The sequence below is a fragment of the Haliaeetus albicilla genome, chromosome 1, assembly GCF_947461875.1.
Source record: "Haliaeetus albicilla chromosome 1, bHalAlb1.1, whole genome shotgun sequence".
Taxonomy (NCBI): Eukaryota; Metazoa; Chordata; class Aves; order Accipitriformes; family Accipitridae; genus Haliaeetus; species Haliaeetus albicilla.
In genome coordinates this window covers 4,158,775-4,184,457 of record NC_091483.1, presented here as the reverse complement: position 1 = coordinate 4,184,457, position 25,683 = coordinate 4,158,775, and the positions used below count along the sequence as shown (strand labels likewise).

At 39.4% G+C, this 25,683-nt stretch overlaps 1 protein-coding gene and 1 long non-coding RNA gene across 6 annotated transcripts in view; one reads left to right on the top strand and one right to left on the bottom strand.

The window, feature by feature from the left end:
• SEC24D (SEC24 homolog D, COPII coat complex component) overlaps positions 1–25,683 on the bottom strand; it is a 73,070-nt gene that overhangs the window by 34,668 nt on the left and 12,719 nt on the right. Inside the window, exons 2-9 of one of the 5 annotated variants that reach the window (XM_069803404.1) lie at positions 24,028–24,211; positions 18,661–18,851; positions 16,570–16,696; positions 14,313–14,461; positions 11,948–12,217; positions 11,028–11,149; positions 7,340–7,451; positions 5,881–6,008 (exon numbers count right to left, since the gene is read on the bottom strand). In XM_069803404.1, the coding sequence (XP_069659505.1) occupies positions 5,881–6,008; positions 7,340–7,451; positions 11,028–11,149; positions 11,948–12,217; positions 14,313–14,461; positions 16,570–16,696; positions 18,661–18,811 (1,059 nt within the window). In that variant the 5' untranslated portion in view covers positions 18,812–18,851; positions 24,028–24,211. Of the gene's footprint in view, positions 1–5,880; positions 6,009–7,339; positions 7,452–11,027; positions 11,150–11,947; positions 12,218–14,312; positions 14,462–16,569; positions 16,697–18,185; positions 18,208–18,660; positions 18,852–19,327; positions 19,435–22,254; positions 22,398–24,027; positions 24,212–25,683 lie in introns of those variants that run through there. The other 4 variants (XM_069803231.1, XM_069803310.1, XM_069803148.1 and 1 more) reach the window with 4 other exon arrangements.
• On the top strand, positions 589–5,534 carry LOC138689448 (uncharacterized). The gene is made up of 2 exons (XR_011328302.1): positions 589–637; positions 2,088–5,534. It is a non-coding gene; the product is annotated as an uncharacterized lncRNA (long non-coding RNA).

Genomic DNA, 25,683 nt, shown 5'->3' with positions numbered 1-25,683 from the left:
CGAGCACCAGCATTTCTGAGAAGTAATTCCATTCCAGTTTTATCTTTTAAGTAGTTAATTAACAAGGGAGAAAATGAAGAGTGAAATATTAAATTCCCACCAATGAATATTTCTAAAAAAAATAAATTCAAATAAATAGTAAAGAACATGGTAGAGAATGATGACACAAAACTACTAAGAAGCAAAGAAGGTGGTAATTTAGATATTTAAATATTTAAAACTATAGATAATTATTTGGAGTTGTTTATATTTGCTTTTACAACATGAAATACTCTTTTAACTACCGTTTTTTAGCAAGTAGTATTAAATGTTAAATCAAGATCACATGGTTTATTCAGGCTCTGGAAACATTCATACATCTCCAAAACAAATTCATGCAGGGCTTGGTCTATGATGATAACTGTGAGAGCTAGTTTATTTTTATAGACTGTTGCTAAAGCACTGGTGGACTAAAAATAAGTTCTGTCAAACAATGATACTGTATTCTCAATCTATAACAAACAAATACTTTCCATAGATCATCCAAATCAGGAGAGTGAACATGAACAGTTATTTTTGAGAAGTAATATATAAGGACTTCAAAAAGGTAAGATTCAGAAATGTCTATAGCTGTTAAGACGCTGGGCAGGGGGGTGAGGTAAGACATGAATGTTTTAACAGCCTTCGTTTGGAATGATATATAGCATATATGTAATGTTCACTAGTTTATAATTTCCTAGATTGGCTGTAGGTTTTTGTAGTAATCTTTGAGAAACCGTGTACCCTCCACGGCTTTTGCCCCTCTAACTTTCAACTTGAGGGCTTTTTTGAATAAACCCATTTCACTTGCTCTGCTCTGCCAAAGCCCTGTGCCTATATGCCAAGTGTTGCTAACTTAGCTGATCTTGCGATATCAAACACAACCCTACAACAATCTCTATTGAATGGTCACTATTTATGTCTTAAATTTGCTCTCACTTGTGATTTAACATTACTGAAGTAAAGCCTCCTTTGTGAACTTTTCTTTAGTGTGGCCAGTTTTACTATTTAAATTTTGACAATGGCTTCTCTAGAATGTTTTCATTGTGCAGTTTTACCAGGTTACGTGTGTGCACCTGAAATCCTGCATCTTAGCTGCATTAGATCTTTCTTACTCTTTCAACTATAAATTGTTGTGGAGTTGAGCTTTCCTCTCTTGATGTGAAGACTGATATTGCAGCCTACAGGTATAGGTATATGTTTATGTCTTGCTTTATATTCACTTATGTTGGCTTTGTGTCCTCTCAACTCAGAATTTCCACCAGATGCTATGGAACTTCCCAGACACAGTATTACTCCACCAGGTCTCAGTTGCCAGGGGAGTTTTTAGCAGGGTATAAAGCAACAGCATCTTCATCTTTTCATTCCACTACATTTCTGTAATTTTGATTTTGTTCTTTCTCACTGCAGGGGCAAGCCCTGCTTGTTTTGGGGTTCCCCCCAAAAAACCACATTACACTTGTTCAAAGACATGCATGAGATCTTTTCATTTAACATCCTTATCTAGCACCGTGATGATTTTACTTCATGTTCTTATTTTCTCCCACAGGGATAATCTGTATCCCATTCTTTACTGGCAATGGAGATACGTGTTGCACACATCTTCAAAAGATGTCCCTGTTCAAGTTTGTGTATTTCTCAGCTCCTGACAGTTTTTTTTCCCAGACCTTAGTTAAAAAAAAATTTTATTCACTTTGTATGCTAACATTCCCACTTCACTTCTGGAGACAGGACACCAGCCCCTGTGTGTAGACATTCCACTTTCCCCAGAAGAACCCACAGTGACTAATGAACTTAAATCTGCCTTTCAGAAATGCTGAAATCCCCAATTGTCTTTTTCCAGGTTGGACCTCCAAACTGGAAGAGCATTTCTGAGAAAACTACTGTTAAGTCACTGGACCTAAACTTTTTACCTGAAAGCTCCCAGGATCTTTTATCTCCATCCCCCTGTGTTCTTAGTCAAAGGAAACAAATCCTCAAAGCTCTATTTCCAGTTGACTACTGTTTCTATGAATGCAATTGACAGCTTTCTTTTTTTGCCTTTTTTTTTTTTTTTTAATTCATTACAGACATGAATTCCAAAACTTCAGGGAATGTTTCAGGCTCTGTCAGCTGGAGCACTATTGATTCTTCAGAGTAAAATCTGAAAGGACAGACAAATAAAAAATATCTACTTGGCAGAACAAAATGCTGCTAACCTGCAGAAGCTACAGTAAACTCCAAACAGAATTTCTCATAGGATCTCCTTGTCAACGAGTAACAGGAACAAAACAGATTTGACAGCAAAGTGATGCCTACCATCTCCATTACAGACACATCTCTGCCGTCTCCGGGACCCCAATTACCTTTTCCTACTCCCTCCTATTCAGTTGTTTTAGATGAAGAATCTCTCAGGCACTCCTTCCCACTGCCTGCACAGCCAAGAACAGCTCAACACTTTGCTCGGATGGTCAAAGTGTAAACTCAGCAAGAGACACTAATCAGAGCGCACAACCCTCCAACTGGTACCAACATGTAACACCATTTACAAGTCATCCACCAAAACGGTGAGTGTGTTCAATTAAGAAAGAAAATAAGGTCTGTACAGTCGTGCTCTCCTTCTCATATACATATCTAATTCTACCAGTGCCAGTAGACTTAGTTATTTCATTGCTTTTTTACTAAATTTTTGCTGCAGTTCAGATTACAGAGTGCCAAACAAAGCATGGATAGCAGAAAAGATCCGCAGTTCTCTTGATGTTATTTAGGTCACCTGGACAGAACATAATGCTTCATCAATGCAAAAAAGAATCCTCTCAAAGAATCAAAATCCACACTCAGGATTGGCTTCCAGAAAGGAAGAACAAGCCATCTGAAGACTGCACTGAATCCTTGTATTATTTGGAAATGGGAGCAAGGTTAGGTTTTTCCTTTGTTTCTAACTGTCTTAGTACAGTAATGGCATAGAAAAAAACCAACCAACAAAAAAAAACTCAGACAAACATGAATTCTATGGCAACAGACCACTGAAAATGCAAATATATTTTATATACTATTTTAAATTAATCCTCAACTATAAGTGATGATCAAAGCAAAATACCAATTAATTAAGAATTATATTTATGGAACAGTCATAAGTCTATTAGTCACTTGAATGACCCTGATAGCCCACAGCTTTTTAAATATGGCTTTACTAACACAGAAAGGCATGGTCTATGTAATATGCATGATAATGGATTATGTAAACAGCGCAGATTTGCTGAAGTTCTTACAGTACAAGTGAGATAGGTCAGTTTCTCAGCTGTTCCTAACCATATTACCAGCTGCACAAAACATTTGTGGCCATTTCACATCCATGGTCCGCTAAACCCTTACAGTCACTGCTTTTCTTCCTCCTCCTCTGAAAAGAAACAGAACTGAAATTCTCTGGGTGCTAACACTGAGTATATTAGAAACAGCAGAAACTGAGACATATCTGCAGCTGGAGCTGCAGCAAAGATGAATGAAGGGAAACTATTCATTAAAAGGCTAGAAGAAAAAAAATCATTATTTTAAACAGTTACTACGTACAACATGCTGTTTATCAAGAGATAAAGATTAGACAGAATCCCGCTTTGTACTGAGCCCTGTAACACATGGTGAGCATCACCTATAGACACTGTCAAAAGGCACTATCCATAAGATAGGCTAGATATTCTGAAACAAGGAACATTCTGTGCCTCGCAGTCACTAGTTCTAGTCAGAATGCACCATACTAGGAAATTCAGAAACACAAATAAACCCCTGAATGTATTTTACCTCTATAAAAATCCCAGTTCTTTCAAATTAAGTGGCTTTTCAGAATTAAAGTCATTATAAATCCCATATGGAAGACCATTTTTATTAGAAGATCTGAAGAGCAAGATTTTATTTTGGCAGCAGCAGTGAAGACAAAGGGCACAGGCAAGCCTCGGAAAAACTGCCTCAGCTAAGACTGCCCAGCACTTCCTACTGTAATACCATCTCTTCAGTTCTTATAACTTTACTAAGCTCTAATTGTTCAGACTAAAATTTTCCACGCTGGACTTTTGCCAATTTTGAGAAACATTTTTCAGAGTTTTTTTAGCCTCTTCCAAAAAAGAGGCTAGGGAAAAATACACTGCTCTTTACAGATTAATGAATTCCACTGACCCTTCCAACAGCTTCAGAGTACTAACACTTCAGAACGGGTAGGTCACTGAGTACATCTTTTTGCCAACCCTGGGAAAACGCTCCTGAACTTGACCAAGTACAAGTGTTTGTACATACTGCTAATTTATGTACACAGAAGAGATTTAGATTTTAGGAACTCATTGATCACCCTATCCAAATACTATGCAGGAGGCAGGGAAGTCATGGATGGGGGACATAAACGATTAGAGACAGACTGAAAGTGAAAGATGCACAAATGAAGAGCCAACATGAAAGCAGAATCGGTAAGTGTCACCTGGGCACAGAAACTGGGATAAAGTGTAGTAAAGAATAAAAGTTGGCTGGTAAAGTGAAGGGGTTGAGAAGCAACAGCAGGAGTTTCATCTAGGAGAAAATGCAGGACGGCAACAAGCCAAGTCTGCACGCTCCCCTCAAGAACTGGAATGAAACCCCAAATTGCTGTCTAGCAGACAAATGGCGAGACTCAGTATCTGCAGAACCGCAAGTAATACATCCTATTTCCCTGTGGACCACAGAGAAGATAACTACATACTACCCTGCTAAAATAATACTCTTAATTCAAATTACAGAGGCTCGTTGGATTGGAAGTTATCCATCCTGATAAAGAACAACATCTGTTTTTTTCCAACATATTTTTCAAAAACCCCTAAGAATTTACAAGTAATAAAACAAAGTTAAAGAAAAATCAAAGACTGCAAAACCAAGATCTGAAAGTCTTTGCAATTTTAATTAGGCTTTTCTGTGCATGTATTTTATGAGGAGTTTTTGAAGACACAATCACATACTGCAACTTTCATGAAATCCCCATTTTTTTCCCAGCAAACAGCGCTCTGAAAGTAAATTAGTGCAGCACATGAAAAGGAAATGCATTCTGCAGACCTTTGTTGCAGAATTTAGAAGCTGTGCAATGGAGAAGGCAGGAGTTGAAGAACAAGAAAGATGATCCTACAGATGATGCAGCTAAATGCTGCACTTGAAAACTGGTTTTATCCCTGTTACTGATGAAATCCTTAGGGGATGCCAGGAAGTCTGGGTAACTGTCTTAAGACCACAGGATACTGCCAACCTGCAGAAATATTTTGCAGAAGAACTATGGATACGTTTTGAATATGAAGAGCTATTAGAGATGGTAATGTGAGAAAAGGAATCGAATGGGTTAATACCTCCAAATGAGTACCAAAAATGGATGGTTACATTTGTCTTCTTTCTATGACTCAGATCGCCCAAGCAGAAAATACAATTATCTTCTCAGTCTGTTGTGAAATTAAATTATTTTGTAGAGAACTAAATGGAAAAATGTCATTCTTTCAATGTAACTGTCCACATCTTAAAATTAACTTGATACAGTTTGTGGTCATCCTGTTTTAATGTCTTTGCCTATACCTATGGAGTTCCAGCAGAGCAAGCAACTGACAAAGCTGGCATAAACTAGAGGCAGCTGGGGGAACACCAGGACCCTGGTGGTTCAGACTACAGTTGTCACTCTTGTAACCCTTTCTAAACAAAGATTTTTAACCCTTGAATTTGCATCATGACACAAATGCATCTCATAATCTTCTGCCATCTCTCTACTGTCTTACTCCTTCACAGTCAGAGGTAAAACATTGTCACCCCCAACCCAATCAGAGAAAAACAAGTCCATAATATTTAGGAGACAAAACCACATAGGACTAATATTCAGTTAGTCCTTACCTCATTCGGTGGAACAATAGCAAAAGGCTGGATGACAGCTGCCAGTGGAATGCGAGCCTGTTTGGCCATATCTGAAGACGACGGGAAGCAGTAGGTAGTACATCGGATATAACGAGGGCTGGCGTGGCCTAGAACACCCAATATAGCATGCAGAATGAAAGGCTGTAAAAAGGAACCCGCCTGTCCCAAACACAAACCAGAAAAATCAAAACAGCAACATAAAGCAACAAGTGCATATGCTATGTTAAATACACGCTTTTTTTCCTCCCATGCAAGCTTCTGCCCATCCCTCCTCTTTGTATGTCAGCCCATTGCCCCTCCCTGTGGGTAAATCTTTTCTTGCTGTTTGAGTTTAAAGCAGAGACTTAAACATATCAAGAAAAACCCCACAATTATTTGCAATAAGAATCTCAACAGACATTAGTTTGAAACCTATCATATCTAAGGTCTTAAAAGAAAATAATATGGATGAAACCCCCAGTGGAAATGTCAACACTGTATATAAAGAAATGCTGCAGACTGATACCTATTGTTAAGACTGCTCTAACGAGCTAGCTCCGATCCAGAAAACAGTATATCTGTGTTAACATCACCATGCTCATTTATCTTGCAAAATATAGTGTGCTAAAATCACCACACCACTTCTTGCAGCCCACTTAGCTCAGTTTCCTCAATGAGAAACTGTGCTGTGCACTGCAGACAAGAGGACTGAAAGGCAACAGGAGTTCAGAAATCAGCTTCCTTATGCTCCTTTTTTAACCATCAAGCTGCAGCTCTGCTCAGTTTCTTGAAAGGAATTTCTTTGTTCATCAGAACTGCATTACCCCATTCTCAGATAATGCCAAAAAATCTTGATGTGTTTGTACATTTTATACAGTTTATCCAAGCACTGATAAATTAACGCTGGACTAAGTGATACCATCAGTTTAATCTGCATGAAAATATCAGGCCTGCTGTCAAGAGCAGCACATGGAATATTGTACTTCCAGGCTCTAGACAGAGGCAAAGGCAGATACACTGGCCAAAGGAAAAAATTAAATCAACTAGACAGCTTGTACACTGCTCCTATCGCTTGAATAGAATTTTCCAAAATTCGTATCTTAAAATGTAACAGCGCTAGTCTCACTGCCTCTTCTAGTGTCCATCTTTTAAAATTTCAGAAGAATACAAAAAGGATTTTCAACTTGAAATTTAAAACCTTGAAAAATTTTAAGTTAAAAAGAAAAGTTGTCTCAACTATTCATATTATTTTAGAGGTCAGGAAAGGTAGAAAAGGTGTTAGGCAAAGTGTAAGAATTCAACTCCCCCCCCCCTTTTTTTCTTTAAAGGGAGTTTCCCATGTCATGTCCAATTCAGAGTAAGGAGTATCATTTTCAGATGAGAAATTTGAGAATTTAGTCTTTTTTTTAAATTACATTTGATTTATCTTTCTAGATAAATCAGTAACGAAGACAGTTACCTTGGTCTTGGATTACGCAGTCTGTGGTGACAAGAGGAGGAACCTGTCCTCTTGTGTTTGTAGCATAGATCTGCCCTCCCCTAGAAGCCTTATCATTTTCAATTACTTGAATCTGATGAGTAAGAAGCAAGGAGAGTATGAGAAAGGTAAGCCACGCATTCAGTTATGTTCATAAACAGTTATGCTAACATCTACACCAAGTAACACTATCGACATTGTCTTACGCAGAGGTGCTATAAACCTACCGCAATACAGGCTTCTGGACACTTAACAACTAGAAAATTATACACACAGCAGAGCAGTATAACTCTTACAACTGCAGTTGCCTGTTGGAGCTCAGGGGTAACACTACACATCGAGGTGGATAAGACCTATATACGGTGAACAAATGAGTTGTTTAGAGTAAGTATATTGATGTCCTGGTTTCAGGGGTTAAACCACGACAATTGACTACTAGAAGAACAGACCTTTTCAAGAGAGGCTAGCCAGCAAATTGAGACGACTGATGATGTAAATAACTCCTTGCTACTGAATCTGGCCTTCTGTTCTCCCAGATCAAACTGAAGTGCAAGGTTGCATCACCTTACTCAGATGCCATATACACCAGGTTATCTTTTGTATGACCATAGTTGTGCCAGCTGCAGTTCTTCATACATGAATGTACAGGTAATTGATCAGATTACAACGGTGGGAGGGGTTAGCCCTCATTCCTCCTTACTAGGCTCCATGCACAGGGTGGTTAAGAAATAAACAATAATCTACATAGTAGATCACCTTCCTAGCTGAGCTATATTTCAGCACTGCCACTTAGAAAGCAGCAATTTAAAGTCCTGAGAAAAGCCTTGTTGGCCACTAGGTAGTATTTCAACACTGGAGCTCAGGGTTTTCATTCTCTAGGTCAGACTACCATGTTGTGGACTTCCTCCTAGAAAGAAAGTAAAGGAGAGCAATCACAGAAATTTTTATTAAAATGAGGCAGCTCTGACCATGTACAGATTTACTCTGGTTGAAGCCTAGTTTATAGCAATTTACCATGTAATGTCATGAAACACTCATGAAGCTGACTTTACTACTGAACAAATTCCCTTCCCATACGCTTCCTCCCCTGTCACTTCTGCACAGTCCCTCACCCCTGTTTGATACTTTTCAGGATATAACTGAAGTTATATAAAGGTGTATTTTGTTCCACACCATAAACTGGCTCACTGAGATGATACCATTATTCTTCTCTTCCCTCAGAGAAACTATCTTTTCAGCAATCTGGTTTAGGGAGTAGCCAAACAGCTGTGAGAGGCAAGAGGAATGAGACGGGGAATTTCTGAAACTGGCTTTGCCGCCACTGCTGGTATCGCATGGAATAGTATCTTTACACTGCACATGAATTTCTAATAATAGCTAGGGAAGTTCAGAAGCCTCTGTTGGAAAGCAAACAGAGAAGAAAAACAAAATTAGTTGCATGGAGTCTATTGATCATTGTCCAAGAGGTATTTCCTAACACACTGGAAATAATCTGGGGCCTGTAACTTTTTTTTTCCCCCCAATAAAGTTTTTGCATTGCAATTTAAATATACAATACATTCCTCAGAGAGCTTGTTATATCTTCTGCTTGATTACTTTTCTCTGCCTCCTTGGCTTGTATACTTATTGCTAACTCTTGCATTAGAAGGAAAAAGGTTTTGCTCTAAAAAGCTCCACTGGCTGAAGAAAGCAAACCACTTCCAGACTTAGCTCTGCAAAGGATCAATGTACCATGGTATTCTGCAGTTAAGTGACCTAAATATATCATTGTTCTTGGAAATAATTGTTGACAAAGCCCAGATGCTAGTTTTCATAGATGTCAGAGCACATATCAACCTCTAACATATGTAAGAAAAATATAAATCAACAATGGCTACAGATAAGCAGCAAATTTATCTGGCCACACTACTGTAATTATATAATGTAAATATAACAAGAGAAATACACATGGTCATACTTATTCCTCATTCTGAATTAGCTTTTTGCCCTTTACAGACATTGACCCAGATCATGTTTCTTTTAAACATGTCATCATGTCATTTTGATCCTCTCTGTGCTGCTTAAACAAACCTTTTAACCTATTTTAACGTTGCTGTCATAGTCAAGGCTGTTTATTCTACATGTGTAATTGAAACAAGACATCAGTCCATGCTTTCATGCCAGACCTCCTTCTCCCTGCCTCCCTCCTCCTCTTTTTTTTTTTAATTAGACAAGACCATTTTATCCTTCTTATATAAAAAAGCACCATACTGAAACACTAGGAATGACTGACCTATTAAGGGCATTTGTTAATTATACAGACACTCACTTTAGTTTTTTTACACAATGGTTTACAGTTACATTTAACTTGAAAATTGCCTTTAACAGAGGCAATTGCAGTTGTTACATTAACCTCTAAGTGATTATCAACAAGCATTTTTCCAAATTTCTGGGGGTTTCACATCAAAACCATCACTGGATAAAAAAAATAATCCTTCCTAGAAGGAAAAAAAATAATCCCAATTTAAGGAAGCAGGGCTGCTCCCTACTAGACAGTGTCAGGCTTTTACACAAATGCTTTTCCCTCATCTTGGTGGAACACAAATTCTTTCCTGTACAGCAATACTGCCTCAGCAGAGAAGTGGAAGACTCCTTCACCCAGACTAGCTTACAGTGTGGTGGTTAATACGTTTTTTTAAGTAGAAAGTTCTAGGTCAAAGCTGCAGGACATAGCTGGCTTCAAGAATCCCAACTCTCCAAGGAACTTTTGACCTGTCCAGACAATTGCCAGAACCAGTATAAGTGTGTGCATCAGAATGTGTTTTCCCCATGAGTTCAGCACATTTTCTCCCTCTACTTCAATTAGTTGTTCCCAGTAAATAAGTTAAATGCAGCCTGCATCTCACTAGTTATTCCTTTGAGTAACAATTAGACTATTTAAGATGGACACAACCACAACCTTGTTTTCTCTTTCTCCAATACCATTCTAAGAAGAAACACTGTCCCACCACTGCATGTTCAGATGTGCTTCAACAGCTGAGCCTCTTCAACCTGTATGAAGCTTAACCATTAAGTATATTCCAAGCTACTGAAATCTTTACAAGGCTGCAGCAACTGGAAGGATGCTCAGGCAAATAATTCTAGTTGCCTGGGAAACTCCTGAAATCAAACAGTGAGATGGCTTTTGAGCATGGGACTTCTCAGCATTTCCAGGATTGCAGTTTTAGACTTCATGTACCTGTACTCTCCACAAATTCTACTTTAGGTGTCTGTTACTAAGTTTAAGCCGTCAAACTTTCTGGAGTGAAAAGGAAAGGTGATTAGCTGCAGTGAATGCAAGTAATCCTTCAGTACTGCTCACTGTCATACCAAGACTCCTGTTGAGAATTCCTATTAAAGTATTTGGAGTCATGGGTATGTCCCATGTTAGATAAGGTTATAAAGCCTCTTCAGTACTAAAACTAAGGTTATGCATTAATTTATCCAAAACTGACAGCACAGAGTACAAAATTGCGTGTAATTAAGAAACTGCAAAAACTGGAACATACCTTGTGAACCAAGCCACCTAAGTGCAATTTTATGTTACAAAAAACCCAACAACTAAAATAAATACAATATTAGTATTGTCATTCCTTTAACTAAAATGCAGCAGAAATTTACTTTTATAAAAAATTAGTGCCACGTTACTTACTGGGCTTGGAATAGAGTCAGGATCAAGCTTCTTCTGCTGTGGACCTGGGAGCTGTGCCGGACCCCCAGGAAAAGCACCAGGATAAGACAGTTGAGATCCTGCCATCTGAGGACCATAGCTTGCTGCAGAGTTACAAATGACAATTCATTTAAAGTATTTAAGTTGCGTTATCAATTTTTAACATCAACTTTTGCCACACAATTCATTCATGCTCAGCTAAAAGCAACTTCTCCTTCCCTTCTGTTTCCAGCAAGTAAAGGACACGGATTACTTTGGCTCATGCAGTCTGTGTTTTAAAGGTAAGCATAAGACTAGGTGCGACAACTTTGGCTCCAAAGTTCTCAGGTATGCGTCAAACAGGATGGTTAGTAGAGATTACTACAGCTACTCAAACCAGGCCACTACATTAGTGAGAATCTCTCCCCTAGCATCAGTCAATGCAAACAGGTCTAGTTAGCTTTTCAGTTGTCAAAATAACTGTTTTACTCACCTATGTCAGGTGAAATAATTGTATTGAGTTACAACTTTTTATTGATACAGTAAAGCGTTTTTGAAAGCCACTTAGGACAGACAGCGCTGTAAGACAGAGAACAACCTATACCTTTACAGAGTATAAGAAAAACTCCTTTCTACAGTACATTGTGCCTCTACTCATTACTAACCAAAATATTACTGTTCCTGATCCAAATTAATCTCCTTTTTCTTGTTACAGTCTCAACAGAGCGCTAAACTTTTGAGCAAAAGCACGGTCTACTTTGAATGTACTGACTGACAATGCAAATCTTTCCATTCTACACAAAAAAGGATTAAATTTTCATTTTTCGAAGTAAGCAGAATATCAACTGTGAATGGTCACAGTTCCACCAGTGATTCTCCATGCATGTTTTGTTTTCAATTACATAACAAGCATCCTTCCTTACCTTGCTGAGGATGATATCCAGGCCCTGGAGGCTGTCCTGAAAGCTGCTGCAAGTTAGGATTTGGGGGGACAGGCCCAGGGATTCCATCTTGTCTGGCCATAGGAGGCAACGATGGCTGAGCACAAAGGCCATTAACATTATTTGCTGGTGGAGGAAGCTGTGATCCAGGTGGTAAAGCGACTTGCTGCTGGGTTGGTGGTGGTAGCTGTGGACCCTGAAAAGATGCCGGATGCCCAGAAGACATGCGAGTGCTTGGAGTAATGCCAGGACCTGAGCAAGAAACTCTGTCAGCTGAGTCAAAAATGAAAACATACTTACTCTGTGTGGAAGGTGTTCTATTTTTGGTCAATACATTTACAATATATAGGCAATATTGTATCCCATAGTGACAATGCTGCATTATTGGGATTCTGAATGCCTGTTCACATAACAGCATAAACTGACCTCATAGTTTAAGTCTGAACTGATTCAGATATTCAATTTTATTTCTTCTGGCTCTATTTTCAATAAAACCCGGCAGCTGGGGTGGATGGGGAAAGACAGAGGGAAGTCAGCCGTTGACAATTCTTTATTGGAATACACATAAATCACTATTCGCTTTTGAAATAATATTTAATTTCATAATGTGAAACAACATTCTTTTTGCTTAATAATCAATTTCTCTTATGAGGCATGTTTTTGCTAGTCTATTTGCATTTCACCATGACAGGTTTGATGGAAGATAAATCCACCCATTTTATCTGGTTTACAACCATCTTCTGGTTTTGATGCTAAAAGATGAAACATGTGGGAATTATTTTGTACGTACTGGTGAGGAATAGTTTGCTGTTTATAAGATCCAGATTCCAGTTAGAATTAAGAGGACCCTGGAAATAGGGAGGGCGGGTTGAGACTTACAATCTGTAAATACTTATTACTTTACAAAACCTACGTTTTTTAGTCAAATTTCTCCTCAAAGACCTATGGCAAAATAATTTTCAAGAAAGCTAAAAGAATAACCAAAATTACATTTGGAGCAAAAGGACCAATATGTTAATACACAAATATTGAAATGCATCTTCTGTCAGACATGTTAACTGAAAAAAAATTTTCACATGCAAAACACAAGCTCAGGTTCTCAGCTGGTACAAACAAACATCACTCCAGTAGCTTTACAAGCTGTGAATTTCAGCACTCCATCAAGTTACACCAACTTAGACTTACGGCTAAGGAAAAATCAGGAGAACAAAACCCAACACAAAGGCAGAGTTGTAAAGAACCTATGTCTTCAGTGGTCTGAAGGGTACGTCAACCTTCCAGCGTGTAACACAAACAAGAACGTTATTTTTTACACAATTATTGCTGAAAGCAATATAGTGAAGGCAGGAAGCCAAAAAAATATGTTTTGCTCTAAATAATATGAGTTGCTATATATGAAGTGCTCTAGAGGTGCTGGGCCACACTCCATCCTGTATAAAAAGGCCTAAGTTAATTATGCACTTGCAGTTCAGTACATCAAGGCTGAACTCAAGTCTAAATTAATTTTTCTAAGGTGAAGAAGATGTAAGTTTTCACAAGCAATTATACAAACAGAGGGTCAGACCCATGGTATTTATGCAGGTTTCATTCAAGTCAAATCAGCAACTCGTAAAGCCAGGGTAGGAACAGTGATACAGTATCAGTGCAGCCTGAACTGAAAAGTTCACCTTTACACATATCTTACAAAGATATCAAACACGAAGGTGATCCTCATTTAAAAAAATCATTCTCCTAAACACACTGGTCTCAGAAAAACAAGATGCTAATTGGATTTTACTCCTTTTAAATGAAATGCTAAATTTCACCAGGAAATACTCTGGAAAAGCAGATATAACCAAACAGAAAATTAGAGGTGGGAAGTAATTTACATGGAAGAATCACACGATCACATCTTTACCTCGTGGCTTAAGTTTGAGATGTTTTAACCTCAAAATAAGTGCAAATAAATTTAGATGAAAAACTAAACTGTAAGATTTGGACAAAAAAGAATACAATAGTTTCAAAACAGAGAGAAACTCTAAAACGCTGAGAAAAACGAAGCCCTGTCTGCATATTATTGCTCATGCCTAGGCTGTTACTAGCAGGATCACCACATAATCTGAGAAATGACTGATAAGATAGCTAACTTCTATGGAAGGTTCATCAAACATCAATTCAGAATGAACCCAAGAAAATCAATTTAAGGAATAGGATGAGATTTAAAAAAATAATTCTACGAACTTGAGCAAATTATAGTGGTCAAAGATTTAATTTTCTGTTTACAGAGAAGTTGAGTAAGTTTCTAATTATCATAGTCTTAATAGCTTTAAATGAGAAAAAGCTAATCAGATCAGATAAAACTGATTACCATAGCTATTTATCTGCATGCTGTTGAGCTGGTTAGCAAGTTGTATTGTAGATGAAGTGGATGTAGTATTTGGGTAGGCTGGTTGTGTCTGATGACTGTAGGGAGGATAGGAAGGTCCTGTATTGCTTGGAGGTGGAGGGCCTTGAAACCTGAAGGGAAAAATTAGTGCAGTTATGCAAAAAGTTAAATCAACCAATCATAATTCTAGAAGATCTCATACCTTCTCAAGGGTGGTGCTGAAATAATTAATTAGGACAGCGAAACTCCTAATAGTTTGCTCACATTCTGCTCAGAAAAATATATACTTGTATTAAAATAGTCAAGAAGCACACAGAGATTGCACACTTGTTTTAAAAAAAAAAAAAAAAAGACGACAGTACATATTTGTTTGCATACTTATTAGAAACAAGGAAGAGTGAATATGCCATGGCAAGGAGAGAGTAGTAATAACTATATGAAAGCTTGAAGATTAAGAAATACAAGCTTCTGAACCTATCACATCACTCCACCCCCTTTCCATGCTTATAAAGGAAAATTACCTATGGGGGATGGGTGAAGAAGTTTAGAAGAATCTGTGAAGAGAAGAAAATGAAGTGAGAAACTTAAGAACTTCCCTGTAGTAGAGGAAAAAAGAAGATGCAGGTTGGGAAAAACTGCTTCATGATTATCAGATATGGAAAAACATGAACGCAAGAAAAATAATGAAAGAAAAGAAAGCAGTAACACACATGTGGCTTATAAAGATATTTCCTACCAGATTATTTCACTCCGGAAAAATAAGATAGCAGGCTATCTCCCAGAGACTATCTACACTGATTTTCCTATGACCACTTCTAAAACTGAGGAGGGGCCTAGCTATTTCAAGTGAAGTAGAATTCACTTTCCTTGAAATTTTGATGTGTAAATTTCCTGGCCTAGAATAGCAACTCTCAGCAATTTGGGAATAAACCAAGATAAGGTGAAAAACAGTAGATGTGCAGCTGTCAGGGCAATGACTGGAAGCTAGGAAAGAGAATCAGTATTTTTCTGGGTTGGTCACGTCCACTCGACTCCGTTCACCTTGCTTTTTCATGTTCAGAACAAATTCCACTTCTCCCTATGCATTAGTACACTGTCTTTTACAACTGATCACTAGTCTCTCTGGGTCCTCCTTTACACAGTGATAACACATAGCCAACAAACAGGCTTCCCTATTTTGATGCCTAATAAAACACACACATGGCTTTATTTGAACGCAAGTAACTATACAATAACTAAAAAGCACAGAAGCAGATTAAGACTTCAACCAACTAAAACAAGAATGTCGTTAAATGGTGTCAAGTTCACTAAAACTAAAATAGCTATAGGTACGCAAACTAATTTTGCCACTCCTGGGATGTAAGCAAAATAATTAACATTTGACAGAATTAAATAAAAGAGCTAAGCATATTTACCCACTTATAACTACCTGCAATATAACCATTGTGTAATAAAGCTTGGCTATCCCCTCGTACAATCATTTTTCCAAGATTTCTTTTTACTACTTCCACCTTTCCCTATTTTCTCCCTTCCCCACTCCTGTCTCCTTCACTTCTTCCTGTGAGCTCTGGAAATGGCACTTCAAATAAACTCGTCATAGTCAATCTCAGACCTAAGCAAAAAAGTAGCAGTCATCCATCTGAGAAGGTATAACAAAACTGCATTATAAAATGTCTTTAAAGTACCCTATGGAAACTTGGCTGTGATCCCACAACAACGAAGCAAAGACATCCTAACAAGGGCGGGGGGGAGGGGGCATGAGGGGGAGAACTACAGATATAGAGACATGCACCAGCTTCTAGTCAAAATTCGCTGGCAACTATTAATTTGTAAATAACAACTTCTTGGTACCTCACAACAAAGGAGAATTAAGACATCAGAAAGCGAACAAAAATAATAATGCAACTTCTATATCAAACAGCACTTATAACACCTTACTGCTGCTTTGAAGCGATGGGTCTAAGATCAAAAAGAAAGCATAATTAAAAAAACTCCACACAATGCACGACAAAGACCTGACTGGCTGTAAAATGGAACTTAATGAGATTACAGATCATACTGTAGGATATGGCAGTTTAACATCACAGGGAACCGAACCAGAAGATCCAGTTCAGAATTCGAATAAGTCAGAAATGCTGAAGATTAAAGGGATGCCATACTTAAATGTCAGTGAAGCAGCCGAAGAGAGGTAACAGAGGTCAAATAGCTTAGATCTCATGTATTAATTTTTGAAAGTCACCTATGTGGCTGTTGCCCTGGTGTACTGGGCCCATTCTGGAAGTTGGTCTGGCTGAATTGATGTGTACCAGGTGGTGGAGGCCCAACAGGAACCAAAGATCCAAAAGGCACAGACGATTTTGACACACCTGCAAAAGAAGAAGTACTTTTATGTAAGAACCCTGTAAGAAAGCACAAGATCGCCAAAAAATGCAAGTGTACAGCCCTGCTCTACCAGTAAGAATATGGGCTCTAGGTGGCCCTACTTGAGCAGGTGGGTTGGACCAGATGACCTCCAGAAGTCCCTTTCAACCTCAGCCATTCTGTGATTCCATTAGAAAGAACAGATTTCTCGTCAACTATAGAAGCAGATATGAAAAAGAACAGATAGTAAAAAGGAAGCAAATCGTAGTTGGTAACTTTCCACCCAAAAGGGACAGTAAGAAACCAAGAATGAACAAACAGACCCTGCAATTCAATTTGGGATACTGGTAATTCCCTGTCACCCAGTTATCTTTACAGGTATAAGCAAGAGGTCCCTTTGATTTCAGAGACCATGGTCAGAAAGAAAACTTGGAACAACCTTTAAAAAAAAAAAAAAAGCCTCCATATGTAGAACCTGTAAACCTATGCTAAAAATGGTTCTTAATTCAGATCTAGAATGGTGACTATAAAGGGACTACAATTTATGTAAACAGCAGTGCCGAATAAACAGCTTTCCAACCTGTATTTCTTGACTTATTTTCCTTTAAATTACTCTAACATCAAAAATTTGTTTGGTACCAAAATTGATATTTTTCCCCAAGTATTCTAAAGCCAATTACCAGAAGTAGTTCTATCTTCTGACTATATTCAGCATTGGATTAAGGTAACACAACTCCTGCTGTCTTTAAGAAGCAGTTTTAGAGAAATTGGGTAAAACTTCTTTTTTCTGTTCTCACGATAACACAAAAATCAAGGACACCACAGAACATTTAAAAAACCTCAATATACTTGGATACTTAGTTCTGTCATTACCTTACTCCACCATCTCAAATACTAAATTTAATGTAACTTATCATAATCTGAATGTTATTAAAAATTTTAACAATTTTTTTTTTAGATGCCTTAGAGAATACTTCAGACATCTTTACTATTTTAACTAATTTTCCCCTGTGACATCAGGCAAAATATTGAGATGGTCCCTCTTCCTGCCTCCCTATCTTGGTTATGTTTATTAGTAGACTAGCAGAGGGAAGAGGAAACCTTACTCTCTGGATATTTTCCACAGCCCCAGTTCACTAGTGTAGCATGCCTACTTTACCTTTACTGAAATTAGACCAGCATGACTTACACACAGCAAAATGGGCTTAAATTCCATGCTTTCAAATTATTTTTTTTAAGCTTCAGCTACCATATACTCATATATTATACTTCTTGAAAGATCTGAAGCCGTGTATCAGTAAGTTAAAATTAATGAAAAGCAAAGGAGAGACAAAGACAGCCATGTTTATCTGTTGGATGTCAATGACATTATCTGTAGCATGATTATGCTGGCAGAAATAAAGCAAATACCCCCTTTGCTTGTGGCCAAGGTGCCCTTCCTCATAGAAGGTAATTGTCTCCTGAGTGGTTAGAAAGCAGACAAGCTCTACTTACCATGCATCATCCAAATACATCAGCAAGCTTAAGTAGGAGAACACCCACTCATACTCATAGGCAAGTTTGTGCTCAAGAATTCAGCAGGACAAAGGTCCTATTGTGAAGACTACAACCCGTTTCTGACAGCTTGCTTGCCATTGACACATATGAGTTGAGAAACATTTCTCTATTCACAGAAATCACCCCTTTTGTATGTGTCTGTATTCGGTATTACTCATAATACAGCATTAAGCACTGGTGCTTATTGCGTCCTGGACAATGGAATTCACACACGAAGGTCAGATACCCACTACCATGCATCTTACATCAACATCTGAGCATCAACAATAACACAGACAAAGCTAGTGCAGGATGCTGTTGCAGTAGCAGTGTAAAACTGAGCATTTTGTGCTGACACAAGTAAGAAAAAATGATGCAAAATACCTTCACAGAGCAGTAGACCCTGAAAACACATTTCAAGCCAAATTCATACCTGGTTGAGGTGCTGCGTATGAGGAGTTAGGGTCCCCATAATGCCCATAATGAAGTGAAGAATTAGGTGGTCCAAAACCTGCAGAAAAAACCCCTATTCCTGGCTGGGATTGGGAATATGGAGGTGCTGCAACATAACCTTGTTGACTCATGATGGCAATATTCTCATTCCAAGTATCGGGTCCTCTTAATCTGCAAAAGAGAAAGTGACACCTGCTACTACTCTTCACTCTTTGTGCCTTTTAAAAGGCTGTGAAACGTGTTCCCAAAAAAGACAAAAGATACATTTGAGGGCAAAAAAGGACCTGGAAGTCAGGGGAAAATAGTGGGTTTGCTTGCTTGCTTACTTGGTTTCCTCAGCACTACCACGTACTGCATGAATTTAAACAAATCACTGAATTTATCTGAACGGGATCCACCCCTCCCAGGACCATGGAGAGAAAAACGGTAAGTAATGGATATGCAGGTGGAAAAAAACTCAAAGGACAGTCTCAAACTGTTCTCTTTACTGGGAAAACCTAGACTTCTACTACACCTGAAAAATACACTGTGAGTCCCACTCCCCAAATACCAGATATCCCCCCAATGCACACACTGAAAAATAAGGAAAGGCAGAGTGACCAGAGTATGAAACTCCTCTAGCAAACCCTTCTCCTGTCCTAGCACACCTTTTTTTAGAGGAAGTATGGAGTATGGCACCAGCTTTTCATCAAACCTTCTGCATTAAATCCATTCCAAGCAAGTGAAGGAAGATTCCTTGCTTTTGACGCTGGTGAAAGAGAGAATAAAGTTCAGGATAGAGAGAGATCCTATTTCCAGCCAACTTCTGCGTTACTGGCCCAGGCCTGAGCAGCCTTTTTATAACAGGACTCCATAGCGTGACAAAATTGAGCACAAGGTATTCCACAAATGAGAAGCTGTTCTCTGAGGGCAGTATGGCCTCAACAGTACCATATGTTGTCCTTGCTATTACCAGGCATCTTTTCCCTAACCTTTCACATCTTGATGCTGTTGTTGTTATGGAAAGAAAAAAAAAAAAAAAAACAAACAAAAACAAACAGAATTTGGTTACAAGCAATCAGGATAAAATAAAGTTTTGGGAAACTTTCAGGAAAGCGTATCCTGATAATTGCAATCATGTTTAGAACTAGAAAATCTGAAGAATTCTGCATTACTAAACCAGATGACTGTATTTCATAAGACTATTTTTCAGATACAGTGCCCCTTCCACCAAGAAATTTGAAAAGTTATTGAAGTTGTACACTTCGCAGCCTTGACAGCTAGCTTTCTCTTTTCCATGTAAGACAGAATTTTAAATTTTGACTTCATATTGAACTTAACAAAACCAGAATTCCACTAAGTTTCTTGATGCCCAAATTAAAACTGTTTCAAGAAATGTTGAGGATCCAAACCCTGAATGAGCACTTACTACTTCTGTAGTCCCAAGTACATAGGTCAGGCATCCCCAAAGAACTAAAGATACATCATATAAACTAGCATTTTAAATGTTAAATGTTCCTTTGAAATAGGTTTCCCAACCATCTATATTTCGCATTCTTAGGCTTGAGCCATGGAGTCATCTCTGAGTATGCAAACTGGATGTAAGTAAATCAGGAATTGTGCTTCAGAAGCACGCAGAATGGCACCTCAAAATTACATGCAGCTCTAAGAACACAACAGACAAATTCATGCTGCACTGGCACATGCCAGTAGAGAAAAGCTATCCCTATGAGAAAACCCATCTTTAGGCTTCTCATATTAAACATACATTTCTGGAAAAAAAAAAATAAATCTGCAACAGTTTTACTAATCTTCCACGTCAGAGAAGAAACCACTTTGAGCTGGATACAGGGCCTAGTCCTCCTCACACATAGCCCGTGCAACCCTCTAAACCACACTCCTCAATGTAGCATAAGATTTCTCAGTTGCAGCATTAAACTGCTTCAGATAGAAGACAACTCCCTAACATTACCTATTTCTTAGCTAACAAGGTAAACATGGGGAGAAGAAAAAGAATGTTTAAACAGAGAGGCTTCATGCTGCCAGCCACACTTTCTTCACTCCCCCGCCCCCATCAGAAAAGACGTGGCAGTATGAGCTTTAGCTGCTCCAAAAGACAGTAAGTCAGCACTAAATTACCTACACACTGGCACAGACATATATATAATTTTGTATCTATATAAAGGAAGGGATTTTCACTTTGATGCAGCTGCAACAGTCAACACCTTTAGCTGCGACAGCATCCAGGGGAAATGACTTCCTCACTCACTCACACACAAAAAAGTTTTGCCACGTCAAACTTCCCATAGACAGTATAAACACACAGAGGTTGTGCTGAAGAGAGACAGGAACTCAAACCACAAGCAAAATAATGTACCTTTATCAAACACAGTTCCAGAGTCTATTCAACGTTGAGCATATTTAATCCCTTCTCAAGATACGTATATATACCAACATAGGATGAAAATATTTTGGAGGCAACACCTGAAATATCAATAGAAACTGATCACCTAAGGTTTTAGTGATCAGATTCTAACAAGAGCCATACAGATTCACTCTGGAAATTGCATGAGAAAGATCAGAGGATCTGCTAAGCCCAGGTCTTTCCCTGGCTTTGTTTACTACAAGTGTCACTACACAGGAGGACATGAAAACTTTCTCCCTGTCTCTATGAACACTACTTTACACCCCACAGCCTGAGGAACAACACTAACACAAGCACTTATCCACGACTTAATTTACCGCTATTACAGAATAGGCTGTCATCTTTTTTTTCAGAGGATTACTGTACGTATGCAATGCTCTACTGCACTGACCTCTCTGTGAAGATGTAAAACTCTACTTTGTGCATGTAGAACTAGGACAACAGAATCAAAAATAGTGGATCATGTTTTTGGCTAACCGAAGGAGAACTATTAACTTTACATTTCTTCAGAGACACTGTGCTTGGTAACATCATTTAGGAAGAGGTGATGTCCCTCCCCAAGGCATGCTGCAATCTCAACTGGCAAATCATCTTTGGGGTGTGTGCATGTATCTACACACACATACACAGAATAGAATATAGCTACGCACATTACACTTTCTCTTTTTTTTTTTTTTTAATACCACACTTTGGAATAAGCTATGACAGAATAAGCTTGGGTTTACTCCAATTCACTGCGAAACCCGCAAACAGTGAACACTTCTGTCCCCATTAACTAAGACTTTTAAGTTACCGTAGCACCCCAACAGGTCTCACCACTCGGTCGGTGCTACCACCCCGCTCCCCGCAGGACACGGCTGCCTGCCCGCGGTAGGAGGAACGCGGCACGCCGGCGGTACCTGTGCCCGGCCCCCCCGTGCCGGCGCTGAGGGGCAGCGTGCCGCTCGCGTGGGCTCCGCGCAGGTAGGGTGCAGCTCCCCCAGCTCCGGGGCGCCCAGAGCCCCTGCCCTCTCCCACCGCCCCTCGGGCTGCCTCTGACGGCGGTCCCACGTCCCGCGGGGCACAACCGCGACCCCCCACACACACACCTCGCCCGGGCGCTGCCCCGGCGGCAGCGCCCGATACCCCCCGCCGGCTGTGGAGACCCGGGGAGGCCGTTAGGACCGTTACCTGGGGGCCGCGCGCAGCCCCCCGCCTGCCCGCGCGCGCCGCCGCTCGGGGACACTCAACTCACCCAACTGCCACGTCTGAGCCTGCCCGCGCGCCACCGCCTCTTCCCCCGCCCGCGCCGGGAGCGCGCCCGGCCCCGCCGGCGGCGCCTGCGCACTGCGGGCAGCCACGCCGTGTCCCCCAATGGCCGCCCCGGGGCGGGGAGGGGGAGCGTGAGGAGGGCGCGGCGGCCGGCGGGGAGAGGGGCCCGGGGCCCGCGGCCTCGCACGACAGCCAGCGCCGTGGAGCCGCCACCATTGCGACCTAACGCGACGGGGAAGAGGCACATTGCCCCTGCCCGCCGCGGCGGCCGGGAGCGCTGACCGCGCCGGTGAAGGGTGTTCAGAAACGGCAAAGGGCTCGGAAAAAAGCTGACGGCAGGGCTGAAGTGGCGTCCCAGAGGGAAAGATACGGAGCGGCTTGATTAGATCCACTAGAAACCGATACACGCAGTACCTGCAGCTTAGCACTGTTATCATAATTCATTTTTCCTTCTACATGAGGGGTGAAACTCCTCTTTAAACATAGAAATGTCCTAAAAGTACGACACTTTTTCTCATATGTGCTTTAAAACCACATTTTTATCTGTGGCTATCTATATATATATGTAAAATTATGCCACCTGAATATCTAGAGCGAAATGCGATACAGGTACTTTACCTGTTTGCATGCTCTAGTTTTAGTTACTATTCAAGTACATTTAAAATACTACCTCAGTTACAGGATAGACTCAATGTTATTCTAATTAACAAAGCAGAAACATGGGAGTAACAGGAGAAAGATGTATTGGTAAAGTGACTGTTCCTTCCAGTCAAAAAACAAACATTCATTGTGGTGCTAAAGTAAAAAGAAGGAACGTAGCAGAGGATTAGCAACCAGAAAACAGTCATCACTCAAAGACAGCTTCACAACTCATATGCACCTGGAATTCAGGCTTCATAGGCTTTCTTGTCCTTGGAGTGTTTGTTCTACAACCTTAATAAAGCTTTTGAAAGTAGTGAAGTTTTACATGGTGCTAAATCTCAGTAATGGCTATCTCAGACAAGATTGTCAAAAACATTCATTACTATACAAAACAATTCTGAAAAAAACCCCAGTGCCTTTGAAACAGATGTCAAAATGAAGGTACACAGGGGCATCCTTTACAAGAAAGACTCACAAGAAGCCTCAGCAAGCAACACAAAGTGGGCAAGAACAAGTCTTGACCTGCCCATATTTTTGCTATCCAGAGCTGGATTCACGACTGAATAATATAAGCTGGCTTTCTACAGGTTATCAGAGCTTATACTCTTGGATATGTCAGAGAAAATCTAAAACCTTTCAAATCTCTCACGACTGTCTAATCAGAATGGAAAATTTTGTCCACGAGGTGTCAAGCATCAGTTAAACTGGATGTGGTTTTGGCTGCAGAGTATCAGTGACTCTTTCATAAGCAGGACGCAAAACAATGCCTTTCGTCATTGCTGTCCTGTAGTTTCACCAGTTGTCCCTATCTCTTTTGCTGGTTTTATGGACACATACCATTACCTTCAGTTACACAAAATTATTTTGAAATACCATGCCACTGGGGAAAATAACAGCTTTAAGTTTGGACATTCCCTGTTTTGTTGTGGAGACAGGCGGGTCACTGTCCCACCAGTCCTGTTGTGTCTAGCTCATAGCTATTAACAGTAAGCAGCTGTGGATAATTCAGCACTGAAGAACCGTGCACTTACTTGGCTACTGAATACTTACTATCAGATTTCTCGTCCCTGAAATCAGCTCCAGTGAAACTGAAAGATGAGATCAGCAGAAGACAGCAAGGAGAAGCTATAGCGTTGTCAGTTCTTCCCCTTTTTGAGGCCTGCCCAGGGAAGTGGATCAAGGCACCTTTCCTCAAGGACGCCGCTTCGCTTCCATTGTCCTTTAGCCTGGAACACTGAGACAAAAGGCACCCAGCATGTCATGGTCTGAATGTTTTGAAGCTACAAGTAGTATTTCTCTACAGTTTCCACCTATAACATTAAAAGTAATTTAAGGTTTTCAATTTCAGAAATGTGGAAATGTCATTAAAGATTTAAGTGCATTCCTAGTCTGGAAAGTAATTTCATAACAATGAGATTGCAGGATTGCTAAGCTGTTGTCACTTCATTTTAATCAAATCATTTTAATTAAACTGTATCTTAAAATCTGAGAATCAGACTCGTTTCTTCTCTATCATCATCAATAATGAAGATATTGTAGGTTAAATTACATTTCTTAAAAATCAATTTATCCTGAAGTTGTATCTATGCAATGCTGCTGAAAACTTAATGACATTTCATATATTTCAGACATAATTTGGAGTTAGTACTGGTGAAGTAAACAGAAGAATTTGTCTAAATCTACATGCTTTTTTCATCTATATTAAAAAATAGCAAATCCCCTGCCGCTAAAATCTCACTTTTTGAAGTTCTCACTACAATTTTTTCTATTAGTTCTGAAACAAAGAACACACATAGTCATCCATCAGCTTGGGAGATTATTGAATAAGAACCAATACAGGCTCTGTAGAAGGCTAACTCAAATCTTTCAGAGACCAACTTTTTTTTTTTTTAATTATTATTATCATCATCATCATTTGGGATTGATCTGTTCCCTGAAGTTACTACTAGAGGTCTATAAAAGCCTCTCATGGACAAACTGCAGAACTCAATGTCTCTACCTCATAGCACACTGCGTGCATTAAGACAATGTGTGATTCCAGGAAACCTAAACCCTAACCTAAACTTTTCATTTAGAGGTTGTCCTTAAAATACAGCCTTAGGACAAGCTGCCAGGAAGAATCAGAACAAGACTGTGATGCATTTGAGCTACGGGCCTGTATTTCTCACAATGACAGCTATAGTACAGCTTTCGTAGCAGTTAAGATGGATGGTGTTAACACATGGCTGTGACAAGTGTCTGCAGTTCAGTGCTATATGATTTTTTTTTTTTTAAATCAAAATATATTCTAAACCATGCTCTAGGGGAAGATGTGGGCAATATCGGGTATGTTCTTTAAAGAAAAGCATATTTCATCTCAAGGAATAGTTCATAAACCCCCAAAGATGCTACATTTTAAAAGGTGCTTTTTTTGTTGAAACTTTCTCCTTTTAATTTCATTTGTATGTCCTGCAGACAAAGCAACAGGTTTGCTTTTGCACAACATCACAAGGGTCCTAAAAGCTGTTTACATAAAGAGATTACTTTCTTTTCCTGTCTTGCTTACATATAATCACTAAAATCTTTTGTGTTTTGTCTACTGTGTAAAGACCTATGGAAAACAGTTTACAGTTTAGTGTAAAGCACTTTACAAGCAAAATGGAAATTAATATTTACAAAAGTTGTATTTGTTTAAAATAAAAGCAAAGACTGGTAAAAAAGAAGCAA